General features: G+C 45.2%; 1 protein-coding gene and 1 long non-coding RNA gene across 4 annotated transcripts in view; one reads left to right on the top strand and one right to left on the bottom strand.

Moving 5' to 3' along the window:
• The window catches only part of F13A1 (coagulation factor XIII A chain), a 147066-nt gene extending 143355 nt beyond the window's left edge, over window positions 1–3711 (top strand). For all 3 annotated transcript variants that reach the window (XM_053249232.1, XM_053249231.1, XM_053249234.1), the window contains one exon: window positions 1574–3711. In XM_053249232.1, the coding sequence (XP_053105207.1) occupies window positions 1574–1718 (145 nt within the window). In that variant the 3' untranslated portion in view covers window positions 1719–3711. The remainder of the gene's footprint in view (window positions 1–1573) is intronic.
• Window positions 3712–18346: 14635 nt separating this feature from the next.
• LOC128322667 (uncharacterized) lies at window positions 18347–26845 on the bottom strand. Its single transcript, XR_008305872.1, has 3 exons — window positions 25962–26845; window positions 23396–23547; window positions 18347–19176 (listed from the first exon to the last, which is right to left on the bottom strand). It is a non-coding gene; the product is annotated as an uncharacterized LOC128322667 (long non-coding RNA).
• Between the last annotated feature and the right edge of the window lie 427 nt (window positions 26846–27272).

The raw sequence follows: 27272 nt of genomic DNA, 5'->3' as shown, positions 1-27272 counted from the left end.
GGGCACAGATCGTTCTGTGCCCGAAATTTTTTGCACATCCCTAATTTTCCATATGGTGAACATTAACAAGTCAATTGGTCCCAAATGTCCCAAGATGTGACTTGGGTGAAGCACAACCCTACTATCTCCACCTTGTAATTAATTCAATGTGCCTCTCAGAATCATGGGAAGTGTAGTTCCTATATACCAAACTGCACTGTGGGCCATGGACAAGTTGAATGAATGCCCCCCACCATCCTATCCCCATGGAAGCATGCCAGGGAGGGCACAGCAGGGAGGATCATATCCCCACTAGGTGTAGTATGTGGCGATTACCAAATCTATTTTGAAATCCCACAGAATCAAGTACTTTTCAGTGGTTTAAAAAAAGGGAAATGCTATACTAGTGTACAGCATCCCAAGAACACACCAAGAACACACAAGCCCTGTGCCAGCATTGACTTACTCAAGGGCTCACCTCTGCTCTGCATTGTCCATGCTTAAGGTGTAATGTCCATGATTGGAAGGATGGAGTGCCTCAGCTTTCTGATCACAGAAACAAAGGCCACATTTGCATATAATGTGGAAACGCAGACCCAATAGACCCGTGGTTCCACACTCCTCCACCCCCTGCTCTCCCGTCCACATTCGGACGTACTGGAGAGCATCCTCTCTGCAGTCAGCAAGACTGCAGAAAGGTGGGGGATTTGGCTGTATGGGCTTCCTTCTTGCTTAAAGGATAGCCCACATAGCCAATCAGAGATGTAGAGAGGGAGGAGCTTCCTCCCTCAACGCCAGTCCAGCTGAGATGGAACAGAGGCTCCCTGGACTCTGGAGTTGGACTGGTGAAACTCACTACAAACTGAGGATTCAAACTGGAGTCTTCTCAATGCAACCTTGGGTCACACTATGGATGGGACCAGAGTTGTACATGTTCAGACATGACAGTAAGGAAACCACGGGTCCCTGAAACTCTGGTCTCCTGCTACTGTGAATGTGGCCAATCTGTCCAAAGTTACAGCATTTGTCTCTTTGGAGAGAAGCATGGACAGTGAGTGGGTGGGTATAGCTTTTGAGCGTGTCAGCACCAGGATGGTGCTACAGGGCATGCTCTCAGGACACTGTACAGAAGTACATCATCTTTCCCTTGTTTTTAACATCTGAAGAGGACTTAGGTTAAACTCAGATCCAGTGCAAAATGGACCCAGAAGTCTTCACACACAAAGATCCAGTGCAGAAATCCCAGGTTCATATTTTTAGCTGTAAATCTTTCTGATGGTAAGTAATTGCACAGTTACTCCCGATTAAGAACATAAGACCTGCCTTGCTGATTCATTTAGTCTAGCATTCTGTTCCAGCGAAAGCCAGTGGGATGTTTCCATGCTCACAAGTGGAACATGACATTGATGACCTTTGCATCTGGTTGGCAGTTGTTTCTAACATTTCTTCCTTTTAAGGGTAAAAACCCAATTGGGCATAGCATATTTCTTAAAAGAAACATTATCTTTTCCATCACTGATATGCCTGCTCATGTATTAAACTAAGATTTATGTCCCATCTGCCACCATACTTACACTATTCTTTACCATTGCAGAGAGATTCCACCAAATTCAACCTTGACCTGGGAAGAAACATGCATTCCAAAGCGGGCTGGCCTTCGAAAGCTGATTGCAAGCTTGGATTGTAATGCCCTGCGACATGTCTATGGCGAGCTGGACATCAATATTCAAAGCGTGTAAAAAGATATTCTGCCCTGTGCCTTCACTTTTTAGTATTTCATAAATTTCATTATAGGAAAACATAGAATAGAAATATACTTCCAAGGGCCATAGGAAGGTGGATGCACACTTTCTGTGCACAAACCTGAATTTTGTGTGTGCATGTGGTTTCCCTTTCAGAAGCTGCCCCACAAAACCATGAAACTGCTCTGTAGGCACCCTGATACATTTTTTAAAAGGACATAATGCCCTAGGAAGTTCATTTGCCCAAGCCCAAGGAGAGCAGCATAGGAGCATAGCATTCTGCTTTTATATGCACTTCTTCATTTCACTTGGACTTGTACAAGAGAACTTCCTAGGGCATTGTGCCCACAGGGCTATGGTGCATGGGCAGATTAATTTGCAAGTGTCAGAGGGGGATGCATGCTATTTTTCTCTGCCCAGCATCTTCAGTTACGCTAACACTGAACTAACAATGCATATTCAATAAAGGAAGCTATCTGAACAAGAAATAAAAAATATGTTAAGGATCAGAAAATGGATGAAGATAATCGAAAAAATAATCCAATGGAATTATTGTTCCTGCATGATCATATGTATTTGCAACCTCTTAAATTAGAGAGAGGGCAGTCTTAAAAGGTTCAAGTCTCCGGAGTACTCTGAACTTTAGTTTTAATTAAGATTTGATATATCATAGAATGTTTTTAAAAGCTAAGAAAGCGTGCTCCAGGTGCAATAAAATAACTTTTTAAAAATTAACTAAGAAGGTATTGTCATAGAGCAAGTTTGCTTGGGTACTAGTAAGGATCTGATACCACAAGTAAATTCTGAACACTTAATTCTTAATTTGCACATCCATGGCAAATAGGTTCATATGACCATTTTAGAATGGCAGTTGATGTGAAAAGATATCACAGATATCACAGATTGAGTGAGGAGTGCTGGTATTAGGGGAGTCATGTGACCTGTCACACAAATGCTTTAGCACCCAAGTCAGCAACTAGTTTTCCCTGGAAGGCCACTTTGGGAAACTGCTGGAGCAGAGAGGGGTCACCAGTGCTTCAGCCTGTTTAAGGACATAAGAACAGCCCTGCTGGATCAGGCTCAAGGCCCATCTAGTCCAGCATCCTGATTCACACAGTGGCCCACCAGATGCCACTGGAAGCCCACAGCAGGAGTTGAGGGCATGCCCTCTCTCCTACTGTTACTCCCCTGCAACTGGTGGCCTGCCAGCAAGTTCAGTTTCTACTTCTTTCACACACCTCATCTAGACTAGCCATTAAAGGATCAGTTGGCACCATTTGGAGGGCTGAATTTGTTCCAAGAGCCTTGAGTTGATGACCCCTGTCCTAACACATTAAAAGGGTTGTGAAATCATGGTTCCCTGAGCCATGTAAATGTACATATACTCACATAAGAATAGCCCTGCTGGATCAGGTCCAAGGCCCATCTAGTCCAGCATCCTGTTTCACACAGTGGCCCACTCCTACATATTTACAACATATATAAGTAAAGATGTGCAAAGTTGTATATCATTCAACTAATTCCTGAACATTGGTAGAGACAAATAGGATGTCCAATAAGAGTGGTGAAGGAAACTGTCCTTAAAGACCAATGTATCTGTCTTCCTGCGGTCCAGAGTCTGTAGCTGTGTTGTCAGAGACCTGGGTTGAATTCTAGCATTGGTGTGAGGGAAGCGCTCTGTGCCTGGGACCCCTGTATTCTACCAACTGCTTCCTCAGCACAGTAAGTCGTAGGGTTGAGCTTTCAGTCCCCTGGTCATTAAGCCACTTTAAACAGGTCTTTGATGTGCAATGGGCTTGTTTCCCAAGCTATTAACTAACTCAAGTTGCACTGCTAATGAACTTAGCTTGTATGAAATCTCAGATTTATGCCACTTTGATACACTGTATCATCTGCTTTTCACTTCTATCTTAAGAGCCTTCTGTGGCTCAAAGCTTGTGTTCTTCCAATTTAACAACCAACGTTAATCCAATAAAAGGAATTTACCTAATTGTGTGTTTTCCATGTTCAACTGACTCTTCGCTGCAATTTTCCCTTGCAACCTGCAAAATATACAACATGACAATTTCAGGATTGATGGATGAGCTTCACCCCCCCTCACTAGATTCATCATACCGTGTACTCAGACCATACTGGACTGACAGCAAGGTCACATAGGTTCAGACCTGACAATCATGTTTATTTGAAAGGTTATGGTAATTTGTAAACTCTACTGTTCTGGGATACTCAAGTGTTTCTCTAACAGACACTTTCTCTCCTCTGTACAACTGCAACAACATTTCTCAGTAGTTACAAAATCTTCTCCAGGGTTGTGCTCCATCTTCCTTCCAAGATTAACATAACATCTTCACACATTGTCCTGTTAATCTATTACTTGGATTTAACCTCAAAAAGAAGATAAGGGAAGTTCTAATTTTGGTCAGAAAGCGAAGCAAGTCTATCCATCCCATTGGAACAGATTGTGGATTTCATCACTATGTAAAATCTGTATGCTCTTCCATGAAAAATCATAGGTTTTTGTTATTGAATTATTTCAGCCAGGGATGCATTTACTCTGCACAATTTGTTTAATAGTTTGAGGCACTGAGGTGACAAAGAGAAAAGGGGATAAAAATGCATAGGGGAGCAGGAAAATTGATATGCCAGCCACAGGAGATTTATTATTATTATTATTATTATTATTATTATTATTATTATTTCTTGTTTACACAGTCAGACAGGTGTTGTTGACTGGTTTGTTTTATCCAGACATCGAGTCCTTCCCAAGGACCTGGGATGGCTGGATTTTATTGTCAGTTGTTATAGATATCATCGCAGAATATAGGCTGTTCCCAGTAAAGCTGCTTTTTGTAACTGGCTGATGGTGATTTCTATGGCCCCTATGGTGTTGAGGTGCTCTTCAAGGTCTTTTGGAACTGCACCCAGGGTGCCAATTACCACTGGGATTATTTGGGTCTTTTTCTGCCACAGCCTTTCAATTTCAATTTGTAGATCTTTGTATTTTGTGATTTTTTCCATTTCTTTTTCTTCTATTCTGCTATCCCCTGGTATTGCTATGTCGATTATTTTAACTTGTTTTTCTTTCTTCTCGACTACAGTTATATTTGGTGTATTGTGTGGCAGATGTTTGTCTGTTTGTAGTCGGAAGTCCCATAATATTTTTACATCTTCATTTCCTACCACTTTTTCAATTTTATGGTCCCACCAATTCTTGGCTACAGGTAGCTTGTATTTTTGGCAGATGTTCCAGTGTATCATCCCTGCTACTTTGTCATGCCTTTGTTTGTAGTCAGTCTGTGTGATCTTTTTACAACAGCTGATTAGGTGGTCCACGATTTCATCTGCTTCTTTACAAAGGCGGCACTTGCTGTTTGTTGTGGATTTTTTGACTTTTGCTCTTATTGCATTTGTTCTTAGTGCCTATTCTTGCGCAGCCAATATTAAACCCTCTGTTTCTTTCTTCAAGTAACCATTCTTAAGCCATTGCCATGTCTTGGTGATGTCTGATTTTTCCACTTATATTGTGCAAATATTGACCTTGCAGTGGCTTATTTTTCCATTTTTCTGCTCGGTTCTTGACTTGTTCTTTCTTGTAGGCCTGCTTTGTTTCATTGGTGTTGAATAGTTTCGCGTTATTGACCATTTTAAGTGCATCTTCTTCACCATCCTTGATATATTCTTCAAGGCCCCTTTTCTCCTCCTCTACTGTTTGATGGACTTGCAGCATTCCTCTTCCACCTGAGCTGCGAGGGAGATATAGCCTATCTACATCACTGCGGGGGTGCAGAGCATGATTGATGGTCATGATTTTCCTAGTCTTACGATCCAGCATCTCTAGCTCTGCCTGTGTCCAGTCTATTATTCCTGCAGTGTATCTGATAACAGGTATAGCCCAGGTGTTTATGGCTTATATGGTGTTCCCGCCATTGAGTTTGGACTTGAGGATTTTTCTAACTCTCCTGATGTATTCACTTCCAATTTTTCTTTTAACTTCAGTGTGTGCAATGTTATCAGCCTGGAGAATGCCCAAGTATTTGTAAGGTTCTTTCTCTTCCAGGTTCTTGATCTTGCTTCCATTGGGCAGTTCTATTCCTTCTGTTTTTCTTATTTTCCCTCTGTTGATTATTAATGCAGCACACTCGTCTAGTCCAAACTCCATTACTATATCGCTACTGAATATGCGGACAGTGTTTAGCAGTGATTTGATTTCTGACTGGGACTTTACATACAACTTCAGATCGTCCATGTACAGCAGATGCTTTATTATACTTGATGTTTTAGATGTTTGGTATCCGAGGCCTGTTTTGTTTAGTATTTGTGAAAGTGGGGTCATGGCGATTACAAACAACAGAGGGGATAGTGAGTCCCCTTGGAAAATACCTCTTCTAATGCTAACCTGTCCAAGTGTCACACCATTGATTGTTAACTGTGTACTCCACATGCTCATTGCTTAAAAAAAAAAAAAAATCTGAATGTTTTTGCTGACACCAGTTGTTTCTAAACATTTTAGTATCCATGTGTGAGGCAATGAATCGAAGGCTTTCTTGTAGTTAATCCATGCAACACTTAGATTGGTTTTTCTTCTCTTGCAGTTTTCTAAAATCATTTTGTCAATCAGCAGCTGGTCTTTTGTGCCTCTGGTGTTTGGGCAATTTCCTTTCTGCTCAACTGGAAGCTGTTTGTTAGTTAATAAGTGTTGCATCACTTTATCTGCTATTATTCCAGTTAATAACAAAAATAAATAAAAATAATATTTTATTATTTATTAATAACAACAACAACAAAATACAAAGATCTACAAACTGAAATTGAAAGGCTGTGGCAGAAAAAGACCCAAATAATCCCAGTGGTAATTGGCGCCCTGGGTGCAGTTCCAAAAGACCTTGAAGAGCACCTCAACACCATAGGGGCCATAGAAATCACCATCAGCCAATTACAAAAAGCAGCTTTACTGGGAACAGCCTATATTCTGCGACGATATCTATAACAATTGACAATAAAATCCTGGCATCCCAGGTCCTTGGGAAGGACTCAATGTCTGGATAAAACAAACCAGTCAATAACACCTGTCTGACTGTGTAAACAAGAAATAATAAATGAAAAGATGAGATTCCACCTCCTACCATTGGATTAATCTTACCTAGACCCATACTGTTTTGTCTATCTATTGACTCATTTTGAAACTGAAGGAATATTCCCTCCACCCTTTTGTGTGTTTTCCTTCTTGAATAACGTGACATCATGTGAACGATGGAGAGGCCTCCATCACATAATGAAGCCTCTTAGTGGCCCAGTAACAAATCTGAACTGGGCCACAAACTGTTGTATTTATTTTATTTTATTTGAAGCATTTGTATTCCATCTTTCCACCCAGATGGGGCTTAAAGGCAGCTCACAACAATTTACTAAAAGAGAAACATGATTTAACCCTCCCCCTCACTTCAAGGCCCTCCCAGTAATGACTATTAGATCTCATGTGGTATTTTCCTCCATCCCTCTTCCAAAATGGCCTCCAGAAAAACATGGCAGTTGGCAGTTACAGGGAGAGCAGGGCTTCTCTGCTCTTGGCCCACAAGTCTAAAAGCAGCCCCTGGCTGCTGTCGCTTCTTTTCTACAGAAGTTACTATTGGCATGAAGGGCTCAGGGGACAAGGTGGCAGGAGTTCCCATGTCAATCCAGGTGTCCTGGTTGTAGTGGCTGTTGCTGAATGTTAAAGCAGCAAGCCCAATATAAATGGGTTCTTGTGGGAAACGGTCAAGTTTCAAGAAATGTGTCTTTTCCTTTGTGGAGCCACAGATCTAAAAACAGTTCCTGCCTGTTCCTCTCCACAGCAGCTGTAAATGGCAGGAAGGGCTGTGGAGACCAGATAGCAGTAGGCCCCTCATCAGACCTGGTGTTCTAGTGGCAACTGCTACTGCTGTATGCTAAAGCAGAAGATCTCTTCTCAATGGCCCCATGTGGAAAACAGGATGATAGCTAAATATACAGATTATCATGTGCTAATATGCCATATTTGCCCTCTTTTGAATATGATACATTTTATTTTGATGCATTTAAAGTGCCTGCTTTGTTGTTTTAGCCAAATGCAATATTATGGTAGCATCCTGGCTCCGCACCTCTATTATGAAATGACATGTTTTGTTAGTGACTAGGAGCCTCCTTTATCACAGGTTCAGCAGCCAAAGTGTAATGGCAATGCCAAGTCTGATTTATGTAGAACACCAGAACTCTTCACTTCTGAGCCTTCACTAGACCATTCTAAGTGCTCCTCCAACAATGGAGCTATATCAAGCATTGGGCTGCTTAAAAAAAAAAAACCTGATCTGACGTGGGGGCGACTGCCATTTGTCCAAGGATCTCAAGCTGCAAAATGGTGCATCTCTGCTTTGTCCTTTGTGTATTTCCCTCAGGCCTGCATTCTGGAACATCACAAATAGTGAAATCCTAAGCACTTTATGCAAACGTAATTTCCACTGAGTCAATGGGAATATTCCTTAGTAAGTGCACATGTGGGAATCACACAGGCTTCGGCTGCAATTAGACTTTTGGGAACTGTATGGCTGCCTCCAAAACCAGCATCCCTGCTCCACCTCTTTCTTCCTTCCCCAGTAACCTGGAGCTTTCCCAGATAGGAGGCTTCACCATGGGTTTACTGAGAGGCTTTGCCCCAAAAACCTGATGCAAAAAGTAGATTTTTTTTTTTTACCCCAGGCATGAATCTGGCTAGGCTCTGATGCACAATGAAAAACCTGAATCATGTGTAATGTGCTTCCCAAATCTCACATGGACTTCAGCACGAAGTTGGCCCCGGTCACTTGTTCTCAGGGGCACAGAACGGCTGGAGTGGGACAAAAGTGGAGATGGGCTCTTGCCCGCCACACACCCCAACCTCCTCCTCCCCCCTGCCTCATGCTTTTGCTGCAGAAGAAGTGTAAGGACACAATGAAAAACAAAACATTCACGGCCACCCTTTATCTCACTCCTCTGCAAATCATTCATTCATTCATTCATTCATTCATTAGATTTCTATACCGCCCTTCCAAAAGTGGCTCGGGGAGGTTTACACAGCGAAACAACAAATAAATAAGATGGAACCCTGTCCCCAAAGGGCTCACAATCTAAAAGGAAACATAAGATAGATACCAGCAACAGTCACTGGAGGTACTATGCTGTGGGTGGATAGGGCCAGTTACTCTCCCCCTGCTAAACAAAGAGAATCACCACATTAAAAGGTGCCTCTTTGCACACACTCCCCAGGTATGCAGACACTTTCACACACACACTTGCACGTTTGCATTCCCCTGGCTGAGAAATATATATTTTAACATAATATACACACTGCCTACATATATTATATTATTACAAGTGAATTTTAGCCCGTTGAAAAACGGGCGCTAGTAATGCTTTCGGCCCCCGCCGCCGAACCTCCCAGCTGCCCGATCCCACCATTTGTACAGGAAAGAGGAGCTCGCCAGCAGAGCTCCTCTTTCTGCAAAGGCTCTTCTCAAACTGGCGCTTTGAGCTGAAAGGACGCCCTTTCCGCTCAAAGCGCCAGTTTGAGAAGAGCCTTTGCAGAAAGAGGAGCTCTGCTAGCGAGCTCCTCTTTCCTGTACAAATGGTGGGATCGGGCAGCTGGGAGGGCGGTTCGGCGGCGGCATTTTTCAGGGCCAATTTGGCCCTTAGTAATTTGGCGGGGGGACGGGAATGGTGGGATCGGGCCCCAAGGTTCCCCCCCGCCCGGCTTTACTGGCGGCGCTAGGCCTCGGCGGCGGCTCCGCCGCCACCTCGGCCAGCTTCCCCGCCGCCTCTTCCCCCGGCGCCTCTCTCCTTTATTTGCGGCGGCCGCTTCTGGCCCCGCCGCCACCTCACCCGCACTCCCGCCGCCAGTTGCCCCGTCGCAGCCACCGCCACCTCTGGCCGTGGCCACAGCTGCGCCGCCGCCTCTCCCGCACTCTCCTCCTGGCGTAGGCGGCGGCCACTTCTCCTTCTCCCGGCCCCAACATGGCCGCCGGGTCCTGCCGTTCGTGCCTCCCTTGCCCTGTTCTGGGCATGCCCAGAACAGGCCAGGCACGAACGCACGCTTGGTGTCCGTCCACGGACGGACACCAAGCGTTTTATTAGAGAGGATTATTTTCATTCATTTATTCATTCATTCATTCAATTTATATGCTGGCCTTCCTAAAGTGGCTCAGGGTGGTTTACACTAAAATAAAAAAAATACATAACAATTAAACTTAAAAAATCAATTAAAAACAGATTAAAATTACAATTAAAAACAATTAAAAGCAGATTAAAATTACAATTAAAAATAAATATCACTAAAAGCCAGGCTAAAAAGATGGGTCTTTAAGACTTTCCTGAAGCCTCCAAGGAAAATAATCTTCTCATATCCATGGGGAGCGCATTCCACAACCTGGGGTGACAATTGAGAAGGCCCGATTCCAGGTCACCACCAAATGAACTGGTAGCACCCGAAGACAGACGCCTCCTAACAATCTCAGTGAGTAGTGGGGATCTTGTAGAGAAAGGCACTCTCTCAGGCAACCCGGACCTAAGCCAGTCAGGGCTTTCAAGGTAATAACCAGCACTTTGTACCTTGCCCAGAAACATATTGACAACCAGTGCAACTGTTTAAGAATAGGATAATGTGGTATCTCTGGGATACCCCAGAGACCAATCTGGCTGCCACATTTTGAACTAACTGAAGTTTCCAAACTATGTATTTTTTATTTATTTATTTATTTATTTGTTTATTTAATATATGTATAAATACCACCACCCCACCCATACACTACTACTTGGGGAGGCTCACAACAATAAAATAGATATAATGTAAAATAAAACTAATAAAATTAAACAAATTAAGTAAACAAGTTAAAAGTCCAGACTAAAACCACAATCAATTAAGTTTCAAAGTAAAAGTTATTTTAAAAGGTATAAATTGAGAATTATAAAAACTAAAAACTGAAGAGTAAGCAACCTACCAGATATAACCAAAGATGGAGCATTAAAAAGCCTCTATAAAAAGATGTGTTTTTAGTTGATTTTTTAAAAATACTGAGGGAGGGAGCACGGTGAAGCTCTTCAGGGACGGCATTCCAAAGCTGAGGGGTCACTACTGAAAAGGCCCTGTCTCTAGTCCCTGCCAGCCAGATCTCTGTTAGTGGTGGGGCCACGAGCAGGACCTGAGATGATGAGTGGAAGGCCCTGGCAGGTTCATATGGCTGAAAGCGGTCCAACAGGTACCCCCGCCCAAAGCTGTGTAGAGCTTTATAGGTCAAGACCAGCACCTTGAATCTACCCCAGAAGTGGACCGGTAGCCAATGAAGTTGTGGTAGGATGGGGGTAACACTCATGAAGTGACTTGCGCCCACAAGCATCCTTGCAGCAGCATTCTGGACCAGCTGAAGCTTCCAAAATGTCTTCAAAGGCAGCCCCACATAGAGCACATTGCAGTAGTCCAATCTGGATGTTACCAAAGCATGAGTGACTGAGATCAGGTCTCACTTCTCCAAGTAGGGTCGTACCAGCCGTAGCTTGTAAAAGGCACCCCAGTCTGCACACCGGCGCCACTTGCACCTCCAAGGACAATGTTGAGTCCAGAAGCACCTCCAAGCTGTGGACTCTGAAAGCTGTCTTTCAGAGGCAGTGTGACCCCATCCAGAACAAGATTTACCTCATTACTCAGATGTTCAGTTCTACCAACCCAGAACACTTCCATCTTATCTGGATTAAGTTTCAGCTTGTTTGCCCCCATCAAGTCCAGAACAGCCTCCAAGCCCCAGTTCAGAACATCTACTAGGGGTGTGCAATTTGGATTTTCAGTGTTTCGATTTGGATCTGAACCGAAACACCCCCGTTCTGTTTTGTATCTGAATATTGCCTGTCCGAATCACCCCTGATTAGATTCGGATCCGAATTAATCCGAATCTGAATTGATTCATATTAAAAATGGATCCTGGGGCCAAAAGAGTGGGGTGGGGTGGTAATGCCCAATGGGTGGAGGCTACCACCCAAATTTCAGGGGGATTGGGCAGAGGGCCGATTTTTGGTGAATTTTTGAGGTTTTAGTGTCTTTGGGGCAGATTGGGGGCAGAAAGTGGTATCTGGGGCAGAAGAGTGGAGTGGGGTGGTAGTGCCCAATGGGTGGAGGCTACCACCCCAATTGCAGAGTGATTGGGCTGAGGGCTGATTTTTGGTGAATTTCTGAAGTTTACACGTTTTTAAGGTTTCCCCCATTAGGTATAATGGAGGGTGTATCGCTTCACATCGGGGGGAAAGGGGTGTCCTAGAGAGGTGTGGGGTTTGTGGTAGTGCGGGGTAGGGGCAAGGAAGCTACCTGAATTTTTTCAAAGGATTTGGGCAGAGGGCTGATTTTTGGTGAATTGTTGAAGTTTACGCGTCTTTAAGGTTTTTCCTCATAAGGTATAATGGAGCTTTCAGCAGCCCCATAAGTGCACTTGGGGGGTGCTGGGGTGGCCCAGAGCAAGTGGTGGTGTAGTGCTCATAGGGTGCCAACCACCCCCATGGGTTGTTAACACATGGCGTACAGGGTTCTGTTGTTTCTGAGGTATTCTGAGTGTAGATTCTATGATATCAAATGAGATTTTCAATGAGACACCATGAATCCACTCTAATTTGCGATCATAGAATCCACACTCAGAATACCTCAGAAACAACAGAACCCTGTACCCCATGGGTTAGCAACCCATGGGGGTGGATGGCACCCTATGTGCACTACACCACCACTCGCTCTGGGCCACCCCAGCACCCCCCAAGTGCACTTATGGGGCTGCTGAAAGCTCCATAATACCTTATGAGGAAAAACCTTAAAGATGCGTAAACTTCAACAATTCACCAAAAATCAGCCCTCTGCCCAATCACTCTGCAATTGGGGTGGTAGCCTCCACCCATTAGGCACTACCACCCCACCCCACTATTTTGCCCCTGGGACCTGAAATTCGAGGAGACATCACATCAGACCTTTTTGCATTGAAGTCAATGGGAGGGGAAAAGGCGGGAAATTCAAATAGATGTCATTGCTCAAAATGGAGGGGGGAAAGAAGGCATTTATTGGCCACAAAATGGAGGTCCAAAACATCCGAATATTTCAGATCCGAAACAGGGGTTATTCGTTTCGGATCCAAAAACTTTCGGGGTTCTTCAGGGGTGATTCGGTTCGGATCTGAATCACCTGAAATTGGCTGTTTCGGGTACAGATCGTTCTGTACCCAAAACATTTTGCACATCCCTAGCATCTACTGCCTAGATAGGTAGAGGTGGGTGTCATCAGCATACTGATGGCACTGCAGTGCACACCTATGGATTACCTCTCCCAGAGGTTTCGTGTAGATGTTAAACAGCATGGGGGACAGAATAGATCCCTGTGACACCCCATAGGCCAAAGGCCAAGAGGTGGAGCAGGCATCCCCTGCACCACCTTCTGAGTACAACCCTTCAGGTAGGAGCGGAGCCACTGTATAACCATGCCCCCCTGTCCCAACCCAGAGAGATGTCCCAGAAGGATACCATAGTCAATGGCATCAAAAGCCACTGAGAGGTCCAGGAAGATCAACAAAGTCATACTCCCTCTGTCTATCTCCCAGCATAAGTCATCCACCAGGGTGACCAAGGCAGTTTCTGTCCCATATCCAGGTTGGAAGCCAGACTGGAAAGGATCTAAGTAACTAGTTTCATCCAGGACTGCCCAGAGCTGAGACGCCACAATGCTCTCCAACACCTTATCCAAGAAGAGGTTGTTTGAAACTGGTCGAAAGTTATTTAAGTCATCTGGGTCAAATGAGGGGTGTTTTTTTAGGAGGGACCTAATGACTGCCTCCTTCAGGTGAGGGGGGATCACCCCCTGCTCTAGAGAAGCATTCACCACCCCCACCACCCATGGACCCAGTCCCTCCCTAGAAGCCTTCATCAACCATGAAGGACAAGGGTTGAGGATGCACGTGGTAAGCCTCAGCCTTTCAAGCAGCCTGTCCACCTCCTCAGGCAACACAGTCTAAACACCATCCAATATAACAAGACCAGATGGTGCATTGGCAATATCCAGTTGCTGCAATATAACAAGACCAGATGGTGCATTGGCAACATCCAGGTGCTGCAAAAATCTTAGCATCCAAGTCAGGACAGATACGAGCGATTTTATCCGCAAAATGTAGCTCAAATTACAAAGTACTGCTGAGGGTTCTGTTTGATGGTATTTGGGTTCCTCTCCTAGGAGGCCCTGAACCACCTGAAAAAGCTTCACTGGACAACATTGAGCAGACGCGATTGTGGCAGAAAAGTAGGATTTCTTCTCCGCCATCACTGACATAGAGTAGGCCCTAATATGGGCTCTAACCTGTGTTCGGTCACAATCATTCTGAATTTTCTACTGACGCACAAGCCATCTACCAGCCTACTTCATTGTCTGCAACTCACCTTTATACCAGGAAGTCGCTTGGATGCAGCGTGTTGGGAGAGGACACCTAGGCACGATAGTGTCAATCACCCAACCCATGTCCTCATACCAGAGGGAGACCAGGATTGTTCACTCTCTCAGCAGGAAACTCCCCCTGACCTTCAAGAATCCATTAGGATTCATAAGCTTCTGAGGGCAGATCATCCTAATTGGTCCCCCACCACTGCACAGGTGTATTGGGTCCACCCTTAGTCAGATAGTGATCCTTCCATTATAACAGTATTGAGGCCTCCTGGACTATCCATGGAGCACCACTGTTCACCATTGACCTAAAGACCAAGTCAAGCATATGGCCTGCCACATGTGTGGGACAGAAATCAGTTGAGACAAGCCCATGGTCATCATGGAGGACATGAAGTCCTGACCTGCACCAGACAAGGTGGCCTCAAGATGGACGTTAGTCCCCCAAGACTAACAGCTGTGTAGTCCTCAATGCCACACCTGAGACCACCTCCAGCAGCTCAGGCAGGGAGACTGTTAGACAGCAGGGTGAGCAGTATACGACAGAATCCCAGTTTTGTCTTGTGATACCATCTCTGCATGCAGGCACTTGGACTTGTCAGAATGGCGGACAGTGCATCGGGTGGTGGGGAATGGTTTCTCGATGAACCAGGCCAACTCCATCTCCCCTCCCACCCTGCCTTGGCTGACGCTGCACCTGGAAACCTGGTGGGCACCATTGGGAGAGATTTACATCTCCCCTCTCATCCAACTGGGTCTCTATAACACATGACAGGTCCGTGTGCTCATCCAGGATAACCTCCTGGATGGCTGTAGAAAATACAAAGGCAATTCTACACAGAATGCACTGCAGTAGTCCAGCCTAGAGGTTACCAGCTGATGTACCACCGTTTTCAGGTAATTCTCCTCAAGAAATGGGTGGAGTTATCAAATCAATCGTAGCTGGTAAAAAGCTCTCCTGATCACAGTCTCACCCTGAGACACCAAGGTGAGACCCGGGTCCAAGAGCACTCCCAAGCTACGAACCTGTTCTTTCTGGGGGAGTGTACCTTCATCCAGAACAGGAAGTTCTATTCCATCTTGCTGATTATGACTCCCAACAATGAGTACCTCCATCTTGCTTTGATTCAGCTTCAGTTTATTATCCCTCATCCAGCCATTACTGCCTATAGGCAGCATTTAAGGGGCTAATGCCATTTCCTGATATTGATGACAAGGAGAAATAGAATTGAGCATCATCAGCATATTGATAGCACCCAGCACCAAATTTCCTAATGACCTCACCCAGTGGTTAAAATGTTAAAAAGCACTGGTGACAGTATGGAGCCCTGTGGGAATCCATATATTTAATTTATTTTATTTTATTTTATTTATACCCTGCCCAAAGTTACGTCTCTGGGCGGCTAGCCCAGAGTATAGTAGCTCCCGTTTTGAAGAGCAACTGGCACCAAGCACCACCATCTGAAATCTACCTGAGACGGAGGAGTGGAACCACTGTAAAACAGTGCCTCTTATCCCCAAATCCCTCAGGTGATCCAGAAGGCTACAGTGGTTGATGGTATCAAAAGCAGCTGAGAGATCCAAAAACTCACTGCAGAGTCACACTCCTTCTGTCAATTCCCTTGCAAAGGTCATCCATCAGGCCGACCAAGGCTGTCTCAACTCCATAGCCCGTCCTAAAGCCAGTTTGAAATGGGTCTAGAGAATCATTTTCCTCCAAGATCACTTGGAGCTGGTCAGCCACCAACCTCTCAGTCATCTTACCCAACCATGGGAGGTTGGAGACTGGAGAGGGCTTGTCTATTTTGAAGCTGAAATAAGTCCTCTCTGGTCAGGAACCAACAGTGTGCCAGTGAGTTGGGGAGGTGGGGAAAGAAGAGTGAGCAGCCACCCAGCCAGTGCTGGGCCCCTGCCCAGGGTCTCTCACCCACCTTGTCCCTCACCCCCCCCCTTCTTCAGTTATAATTATGCTCTTGCACGGTCTGTTTTACTACAAATGATCGGGGTCAGAGGGAAGAGGAGACACAGGGATGCTGGTTTAACAGCAGGCTATATGTCTCCATTAATATCTAGTTCCAGACTTACTGCAGTATTTTAAAGAAAGACAGAAAAATGAGAAAGCCACAGGCTATTTAACAGTCACATGAATAAGCAAAAAAGAGAGAGAGAGAAAGCGAGAGAGAGAGCGGCAGGGGTGGGGGAGGACAGGGAGCGAAAATCTCTTCTGCTTTAGAAAGAAACCCCCCAGCCCCGACGTTTCATCTTCTTTTGCCAAGAACATACCAAATGCATTCAGCTGGAAGCTATATAGTAATATTTTCAGGGAACACTGAGAGTAGAGAACCTATACATTCCGCATGACAATCATTCTCTTGCATCCCCAAACTCTGCATCTTGATCTTCAAAAGGAAGGAACCAGCACACTGTAGGCTTCAATAAGGGCAATGTCCAAGGTCATGTTTTTCTGTCACCAGAGTGGCCCGTCAAGTTCACTTTCACTTTCATTCATAGCTTTTGTGAAATGCAAAAAAGCACAAAGAACAAACAGCCATGCAAAAATAAAAGCACTACAAGTATGAAACGCTTGCACAATGCAACGTAGAGTGGCAATTGCTTCAAAGACAAAAGCTCACATAGTTACACAAGTCTCTGCAGACCATGACCCAAATGGACCACAGTAATCAGAGCATCTTTGTTTTCTCTTTCTAGATTTTCTGTTTTGTTCAGTTCACATGGGTGCTCATTCAAATTAACCGTCTGCCCCAATCTATCAAAAAACTTCAACCATGATCCTGCCCTTGTTACACTGAAGTTACATTGGTGGCGGGCGGGCGGGGAGGCATAGCTCAGCAGCAGAGCATCTGCTTTGTAGGCAGGAGGACCCACGTTCAGCTTCCGACCATCTTGAGGCAGGGATAGGAAAGACCAGTGTCTGAAACCTCCCTCTGATTCTGCTAGTCAGTGCAGGCAATGCTGCCAATACAACACTACTCTGTAAATGAAGAGTCCTCAAACTGGGTCCCCACATGTGGTTGGACTACAACTTCCATTATCTCCAGCCACAGTGGTCTGGAGGTGATGGGAGCTGTAGTCCAACAACATCTAAGGATCCAAGTTTGAGAACCCTGCAGGAGAAAATACTGAGCTAGATGGACAATTGTTCCAACTGAGTAGAAGGTGACTGTATGCAGAGGTGTCTCACTGCATACATTCCCATCACCATATCATGTACACCCCACAATCCACATCACAATATAGCACTGAGTCCTTTCACACCTTCCATGGGGTTCTGCAAGGATCCTCCACCATTCAGACTGTGCATGCCAGGAGCAGGAGGAGCTCCTTTCCATGCATCATTTGCTGCTCACACGGTGACAACCCCGTATTTTCAAATTTCTGAACATGGGACTTCCATGTCTTGGCTTCCAAACATGGAGGGTGGTACCATGGCTGGAATGTGGGAACACTTAATCTATACGACACCCTCAAGCAAACATTGGTTAGTCAGTCTGGCAGTACCTGTGTTGTTACCAGGAACAGGTATTATTATTATGGTTTTTTAAAAAAAGAACCTTCAATTTAAGACGTGAGTTAAGGAGCTTTTAATTTTCACCCATGTTCTAAAATGTATGCAGATTGCAAGTTAAGGTACCTACTTTAACTTCCACGCCATGCAACTGGTTAACAACAACAACCACCTCTCTATATATATTTCTCTTAGTCATACCCATCGCTAATCCCATGTGTGGCTGTTCTCACGAGAGTTTGCGAGGGGCTGCCTGGAGGAGCTGTGATGGGGACGGGGGAGAAAATGGTGGCGGCAGTTGGCCAGCCGGCTGGTGGGGGTGGGTGGGCAAAGAAAATGGCAGTAATGGTGGTGGGTGGGTGGGCGGCCAAGGAAGTTGCCGGGCAGGTGGGAAGAAGGCGGCAACAGCAGGGCAGTGGATGGGTGAGGGAGAACACGGCCAGTGGGGGGGTGGGCAGAAGAAGGTGGGTGGGGGTGAGAAGAAGGGAACGGGGGAAAGAAGAAGGTGGCAGGGGGCGTGTGGGCAAACAAGAGGTGGTGGGGGTGGGGGGAGGAAGTGGCGGCAGTGGCGAAGTAGAGGCACAGATGGTCTATGCCCGGCCCAGCTAGTTATTATTAAAGCTGTATTTATTCTCTGGAGGCTCACAACACAGCATTAAAATATCAAATTGCAAAGTTCTTTATTTGCGACCCAAGGTCAGCATAACATCACATCTCATAACATAGAAAGATACAACTGGAAAAAAGGAAATATGTAAATATATAGATAAATATCCACGAATAAATAATCAGTAAAATTTTAAAATTAATCAAAGAAAAGCTTACTGCCGTAACAATACTGCAATAAAATATCAGCTTAAAACCACATACATAACATCACAAAACACACACACACACACACACACACACACACACACACAAAAATGAGATACAATACAAAACCATTTAAAACTTGTGAGTTTTAAAAATCAAATTTAAAAATCTAAAGTCTGTAAAGACTTTTACAATCTTATATAACAGGTGTAGGCAATCTTGGCTTTCCAGCTGCTGTTGTACTACAATTCCCAGCATCCCCAATTCCAATATATTGTGGCTGGGATGATGGGAGTTGCAGTTCAACAACAGCTGGATAGACAAGGTTGCCTACCCCGTCATACATTATGCTGACTTTACAAATTAGGCTGCATGCAACCACACTTTGCTTTCAGCTCAGCATTGGGCTGGTAAGGGATGCATCTAGGCAGAAATTCAACAGGTGCAATTTCCCTACTCACTCGCTAAAGCTTGGTTAATTTCTGCTGGATGCATCTCTACAATGCACAGTGCTGCCCCGAAATGGGAGAAATAAACTAAGTGCAGCAGTTTCAGCAGGTACTCCAGCAAACCTTTCTCACCCTGATGGCAATGCAACAATTTTCTTGGCTCTCGGCTCCATCTGAGTGGAGGGAGGAGGGAGGATCACCTCCCCACTGTGTTTCAGTGCATTTCCTTGCCTGCCAATGCAGAAAAAGGAGACAAGGAACATCAGTCACCTGGGTACATCAGCACATGGCAACATGTTACCTCTCCCCAAAGAGCAAAATTCCAGGGGGCTTTGGGGGTGGGAGTCTGTCGATCACAGAAGTGCAAGAGGGGGAATGAGGGGGAATGACTAACATGCCAGGAGGCAGGACTTCCATTCCCGCTTTGGACAGTGTATGCGAGTACATTGTCCTTTTAACAGAGCATCTGAAGAGGCTTTGATGACATGATGTTTAATGTGAACAGCAAAGGCAATTGCATTGAATCCCAAGCTCATATTACATTACAAGACATGTATGAAAATGACTGTGCTACCTACTTACAGTGAAATCCTAAACACCTTAGTGGACATAGCTTGAACTCTATGAGTCTTTTTTTCCAAGTGACAGGGTTAGGATTCAGATGTTAGCTGAGATACAATGTGCCTATTTCTTTGAGAATCAAGGCTCTTTTTATTGCAATGAATCCTGCAAGACAATCCTGTTGTTACGCAACAATGCAGAGCTCACTCTTGTATTTGGTACTACACAGCTCTGGTGCCTGTATTTAGCTCTACCCAGTGTGGCTTTCATTTCAGTTCGTAAAGATGTTCAGCAGTTTATTGTGGCCTCTGTGCTGAATTTGGGGCACAGAGCAAGTGTGTTCTGACAGGAGCCTGCATCTTTCTTCACCGATTGTGGGTTGCAGGGGAGTTTGAGCTATATATCTGCATATATAGGTCATACCAGTTTCTTGCAGGGCTGTTTCCCTGCTCTTTAGCCTCCAGATGGAGCTAAAGAGTCTTTGGTCAAATCACAGCTGTGAATGCAAGCGCACATATTCAAGCTGTGTACATATGTTTCATTTTGCAGAAGATCAGGATATGCAGACTGTGAGGGGCCTCCCCTCACAACTGTAGCCCTGTCACTGGAGGGACCAGTCTTCTCAGCATGCCTACTGCAAATCATGGTTGCTGGCAAAACCCAGTTCTCCCCTCTATTGTGGCTCTTTTTAAAAGACATGTGTGATCTTGTTTGCTTATTGTCAGAGACCCTTATTGGGTAGTGCCCGTTACACCACTACTGACACCAGCCACAGTCCCCTTAAACCTATTCTGTGCCATAGTTCTTCTTTTAATTAGAAAAATCTATATACAGTATATTTTTAATTTACTGTCAGAGGCACTCATTGAATAGTACCTATGACATCATTGCTCATCCCAGGCATTTATGTTGACTTCTTATGCCTTGCCTATACTGTAGTTTTAAAAAACAATTAATTCTCTCTCTCTCTCTCCACATATACTGCAGCACCTAATTGCTCATGCAGCTTTCTGTAAAAGGAAAAAAAACCTGAAAAAGAATTGCCTATTCATCTTTACATCAATTTTCCACCATTATCAAAGTATTTTCCTTGCTAAAGAAAACCCCTCTTTTTCCTTTGAAACATGTTTGCTCTCCTTCTTTGGTGCTGGAGTACATCTTCCACATACCTTTTCCTCCCCACTTTAGTTAAAGGAGTGAATATGCTTTCCCATGAGTACAGCTTCCCCCACTGGTATATTAAACTGTACCACTGCAGGAGAAAAGCAGAGAGCTCAGATGGAAATCACTGCCACGACTCCTTGCCCCTAATTCCCTCTCCCTGGCTAGTTAGATGTAGCAAGCTATGGAATTACAATTCTGGTCACCACAGCTAAAAAAGGACATTGTAGAACTGGAAAAGGTGCAGAAGAGGGCAACCAAGATAATCAGGGGCCTAGAGTACCTTCCTTACGAAGCAAGGCTACAACACCTGAGGCTTTTTAGTTTAGAAAAAAGATGACTGTGGGGAGACATGATAGAGGTCTATAAAATCATGCACAGTGAGGAGAAAGTGGAGAGAGAGAAATTCTTCTCCCTCTGACATAACACTAGAACCAGGCGCCATCCCATGAAATTGATTTCCAGGAAACCTAGGACCAACAAACGGAAGTACTTTTTCACACAATGCATAATCAACTTGTGGAATTTTCTGCCACGAAATGTGGTGACAGCCAACAACCTGGATGGCTTTAAGAGGGGTTTGGATAACTTCATGGAGGAGAGGTCTATCAACAGCTACTAGTCGGAGGTCTATAGGCCACCTCCATCCTCAAAGGCAGGATGCCTCTGAGTACCAGTTGCGGGGAGTAACAGCAGGAGAGAGGACATGCCCTCAACTCCTGCTGTAGGCTTCCAGCGGCATCTGGTGGGCCACTGTGTGAAACAGGGTGCTGGACTAGATGGGCCTTGGGCCTGATCCAGCAGGGCTGTTCTTATGTTCTTACAAAAGAACAGAAAAGAACAGAAAATTGTATGGACCTCAGTGAAAGAGGTGCTGAACTGTACCTGCTCCAAATGTATATGGAGCAGCCTTGCCCTCAAAACCCCAGCTTCTCCTCAAACCAGCATAACCTTAGCCAATGAAAGGCTAGCCAAATGGATACATGACCAAACAAACATTATTCTCACTAGTTAGTTAAAGAATTAAATCACTACTTCAGAATGGTTGTTACAGCCAAGAATCAGACAGTTCCCTCCTGTCTTTTCTACTGGAATTTGCACTGGACTCAGCAAATAGGAGCAATAATATCTGCAGCATCCCAAAGCTTGACGCTTTCCCCACTTTCATTTTGAGAAAAGCTTTATCAACCAGTCTATCCTTTCTCCTTTCAATACGGAATTCTAATTGTCTGGTCCCTCCTCATTACCAAATGATGATGAGACACCTCCAAACACCTCCTTCCAGTAAAACAGGACATTTAAAAGCAAAAAACAAGAGGTAGCCATGTTAGTCCATCAGAAGAAAAACCCACTATTTGATACTTTGTTACTTTTTCATCAGGTATTTCAACTCTTCATCAGGCGAGATGGCAAGTTTAAAAAAAAAGTGTGGTAGAACAGGGGAGGGGGAGGCATGCTGGAGGTGTCCTAACAGTCTGCAGTTTGTAGAATCTAAAGATAGAGTTTAGAGGCTTCTATGCAGACTTGGACCAGTCTCTGAAAGAAGTGAGATGCTTTCAATACACACATACAGGGCTGCTTGGATTAAGGTGGCAAACCATGGCCATACTCCTAGATTTTAAAAATATAAAATCTGGATATCTACGGAGTCCATTCTTCAGTGCTTACTTGAAATTCACAGGTTATTTCGAAGGCAGACATCAGTAAAAAACAGAAAAACAAGGTAGACTTGATATTGTCAGAATAAGAGATAAATTTAGGTGTTGTACTATGCAGCAGGGAAGTAACTTGCCTAGGGAGCAAGAGGTTGCTGGTTCGAATCCCTGCTGGTATGTTTCCCAGACTATAGGAAACACCTATATCGGACAGATGCTGGAAGGCATCATCTCATACTGCATGGGAGATGGCAATGGTAAGCCCCTCCTGTATCCTACCAAAGAGAACCACAGGGCTCTGTGGTTGCCAGGAGTTGACACTGACTTGATGGAACAACAACTACACTCAAAGTCAATTGAAACCAAACTGAGGACCGAGTCTCATGATCCGTGAAACCTGGTTTGGGGCTGTGAGAGGGAAGAGCAGGCTAAGCCCACTCTCCCCGCTCACGAGCGGGGAGGGAGCCCTGGGCAACTGGATTGGCCGCCCATACGATTGCTGGCTCCGAGACAGAGCCGGTGGGGGCTGGGGAGCTTGGGGACTGCGTGGCCCCCAGAAGCCCCAGTATGCCCTGTGCGAGTGTGCAGGGCATACTGGGGAGACCCCCGGAGCCGGGAGGTGGCTTTCGCCTCCGGGTCGGGGGTCTACTCGCGAGTAGCCGTGGAGCGGAGCCGCGCCGCGCCGTGGCTACTCACAAGCAGATAGGGCTGAGGGGCGGGCTACAGGAGCGGGTTAGCCGCTCAAGAACCACCGGGCTTGGCTGCGAGCCTGGTGGTTCTTATGAATGAAGAAAATTGGGCTTGCGGAGGCTAGCCCGTTTTTCTTCAATCATGTGAATAGCCCCTGAGTGTTTTACCTAGAGCTGGGAAGCATATCACCCCTCAAAAGGGTCTCATCATCTGATGGTAAAAGATTGTCCTCTATTCATAAATCCCTCTCCCAGGCAGACAGCTGCAGCACTCTCCAAATCACAAAATATTAGGTGGTTTCTTCCATTAGAAGAAAGAACTTCAATTCAAAGAAGAAAAATCAAAAATCCATCTGAACACAGTAATTCTAGGTCTACACTTACTTGTACACATGCACTTGCACATAGAGGATGGGATTAGAGCTCAGTGGTAGAACATCTGTGTTGTATTCAGAAGGACTCAGGTTCAACCCCTTCAATCTCTAGATAAGACTGGGGGAAACTTCTTCCTGAAACCTTGGAGAGCCACTGCCAGTCTGTAGAAAGACCATTTGATAGACCATTTGATAGACCAAGACAGACCATTCGCCAAACTCTGTACAGCTTCCTATGTTCTATGCAAATACATACCATAGCTCAGTGAGAGATTTGGGAGAGATGGTGCTATATTACTATTCTATCTATCTATCTATCTATCTATCTATCTATCTATCTATCTATCAAATTTATACCCCGCCCAAACTTAGTCTCTGGGCAGCTAACAACAATTAAAACACATATAAAAGTTAAAACAGTTCAACATAAAACAATACATATAAAAGTTAAAACAATACAATAATTTAAAGACCATAACATTAAACTAACAGTATTTTTAAAAAACCTGAGAAAGCTTGGGTAAAAAGCATTGGAGTGAGTATGGAGCCTTGAGGGACACCATACTTAAGTTCAGATTTTGAAGAGCAACAATCTCCAATCGACACCATCTAGTACCTGTCCGAGAGGTAGGAGCAGAACCACTGTAAAACAGTGCATCCCACACCCAAACCCCTCAGATGCTCCAGAAGGATACTATGGTCGATAGTATCGAAAGCCGCCAAGAGATCCAAAAGAACCAACAGAGTCACACTTCCTCTGTCAATTCCCAATTGGAGATCATCCATCAGGCAGACCAAGGCAATCTCCACCCCATAGCCCACCTGAAAACCAGTTTGAAATGGGTCTAGATAATCTGTTTCCTCCAAGACCGTCTGCAGCAGTGTGGCCAGAACCTAAGGGGTATACTCATGAGTCAAATGGGCCGTAACACAAAATTCGGCTTTAAAAAAGCCAGATCTGGCAACAGAGGTCTGGAGCTGATAGGCCACAACCCTCTGAATTACCTTGCCCAGACATGGGAATTTGGAAACAGGCCTATAATTGCTCAACTCTGAGGGATATAATGCAGGCTTCTTTAGAAGAGGTCTAATAATTGCTGCCTTAAGACAAGGAGGCATCCTGCCCTCCCTCAGAGAAGCATTTATTATTTCTACCAGGCTACCTATAACAGCATCCCTGCTAGATAGAACTAGCCATGTTGGACAAGGGTCAAGAGAACAGTGGTAGGCCTCAGCACTCCAAGCAGCCTGTCCACTTCCTCAGGAATCACAAACTGAAATTGATTCAGTCGAATCACATAAGAGGAGTTGTTGGACACCTCCAGTTCAGACATCAGATTAATTGTGGAGTCTCCATCTAGGTCGGCCCGTATCTGAGAGATTTTGTCTGCGAAAAATTCATTAAACACATCACAGTGGGTGACTGATGCTTCCAAATTCTGGTTCGGGGGGGGGGGGCAGATACTAGCCCCCTCACAACCCTGGACAACTCCGCTGGATGTGAACTTGCAGAAGCAATACGGGCAGAAAAGAATTGCTTTTTTGCCACATGTATCACCTGAGCATAGATTTTTAAATGTGCTCTGTGTCGTAATCTGTTGGATTCGAGTCAAATCTTTCTCCACTTGCGCTCCAGTCACCTACCTTGCCACTTCAGCCTCTGTAACTCTTCCGTATACCAAGGGGCCAATTTTGAAGCGGGTCAGAGGGGATGCTTAGGAGTAATCATGTCTACTGCGCTGGTGAGCAAGTTGTTCCAATTCTCAACCAGGGCATCAACAGGATCACCAGCAAAACCAACACTGAATCCTTCCAAGCCTTCTTGGAATCCTACTGGATCCAATAACCTCTTCTGGCGGACCATTCTAATAGGCCCCTCACCCTGCGGAGGTGGGAAGTGGCTGTAATCCCAACCTTAACCAGATGGTGGTCCGTCCATGACAATGGGGAAATCACAGGAGTCCCCACCCATGGAACACCACCCTGATCAGAGCAAAAGAACAAATCAAGCGTGTGACCTGCAATATGCGTCGGTCCAGAGACCACTTGGGATAGGTCCATAGTTGCCATGGCCCTATGAACTCCTGAGCTGCCCCGGACAAATTGGTCTCAAAACAAAATTGAAGTCTCCCAGCACCAACAGTCTGTGAGACTTTTGGTGCTTCAACCATATTATGGTTGCAGTCAAACAGGTGTGGACCTGATCCTGTATGGGAGACCAATGGGAGTCTCAAATAAGGCTTTCTGAGAGAGAGTGGGAGGAATTACCAAAAAAAAAAAAAGGTATCTAATATAATTACACATACAAGATCAAAATGGAATTTGATAATAACACTTACAAGTAACAAATATAATGGCTTGGATCTAAGGGTACTATTCCACTAGTGGAAAGTTTCTTCAGCTCATGGAAGAGCTGTTTTCTGACCTAGCAGAGGAGTGTTGTGTGATAAATGTGACCCTAAATCCAGGTAAATTCTTCCATTTGTGCAAATGGAAAAATTTATACAAATTCTTTTCAAGATCTTTTCTATGGTCCACTAAAGGTTATATGCTACAGCCTGTCTCTTTCTTATTACCATGTTTCTTGTACTACGAAGCACGATACACGGTGTGATGCCTGCACTGTGAAAAGTCTTCCGCTAGAGCTTGCACAAGAGTGCATGGTGTAGCTCTAAAAGATTTTCTCCTTCTGCTCACGGTTCTTTGGATCCAAGCCATAGAATGCAGAATGAGCTTTTCCAGATGATCAATCAATACATGCTGCAACCTCATTTCATCCACAGCACAGCAAGTACCATGTTGCTAAAAGCATAATATCCAGTCCACATGGGCAGTACCTTTACTCTGTGTGTGTGTGTGTGTGTGTGTGTGCGTGCGCGCGGGGCGGGGGGACGGGACGGGACGGGACCATGCTGTTTGCTCTTCATTCAATGGTTGGTACAGAAGAGGAGGGACACACAACTGCTGAAAGAAATGGAGGGGGCAGCTACAGCGCTGGCTACCTTGCTTACAATTCGTTTGGTTCCAAAGAGCAATGGCAGATCGGGGCACTTTGAAGCTGCTCAACCCTCCTCTATAGAAAAGGTATTGCTAGATTACCACTTCCATTTTAAAGTGTTGAGGTGTCTGGCAAAGTAAAGAGAATCAGGAAACAACAAAAATACTCATGACATTATGAGGGCGGTGGGGGTGGCGGCTCATATTTCGTGTCAGTACGCACCACAGGCACTGTCCAATAGGTGCCTGTGATATTTGTGTGATGACATTTGCCATGATAGATTATGAGGCTATTCTCACGAGCAGCAAAAATCGGGCTAGGAGAGCCTAGCCTGATTTTGCTGCTCGTGTAAACCACTGGGCTCACAAGCGAGCCCGGTGGCTTACAAGTGGTTATCCCGCTTAGGTAGTCCACCCCTTAGCCCAGGTTAGTGGAGCGAGCAATCCACTAACCCGGGTTAACAGATCGTGAGTTGCCGCAGTGCAGCTCCATGGCACAGCAACTCATGAAGAGACCCCCGACCAGGAGGCTCAAAAGCACCCTCCTGGCTTGGGGGTCTCTCCAGCATGTCCTGCGTACTTGCTCAGGGCATGCTGGAGCTTCCAGGGGCCAAGCAGCACCCGAATTCCCCAGCCCCCACCAGCTCCATGGCAGAGCCGGCAGTCATGTGGGCGGCTGCTCAGAGCAGACTGCTGCTCGTGTGCGAGGAGAGCTGGCTAAGCCCTCTCTGCCCGCTAACCCCCTAAAGGCTCTTCTCAGTAATCGTGAGAAGAGCCTCCTCATCTATCAGGATATCTGGTGGAAGAAACAAAATTTACCAGCAATAAAACATAATTTGAGTGCTGGGAAAATAAGATATTCCTGCAGCAGAGGGGATCATTAAGTTGGG

This window comes from Hemicordylus capensis, chromosome 4 (genome assembly GCF_027244095.1).
Source record: "Hemicordylus capensis ecotype Gifberg chromosome 4, rHemCap1.1.pri, whole genome shotgun sequence".
NCBI lineage: Eukaryota > Metazoa > Chordata > Lepidosauria > Squamata > Cordylidae > Hemicordylus > Hemicordylus capensis.
This window is presented reverse-complemented; position numbering and strand designations above follow the sequence as displayed.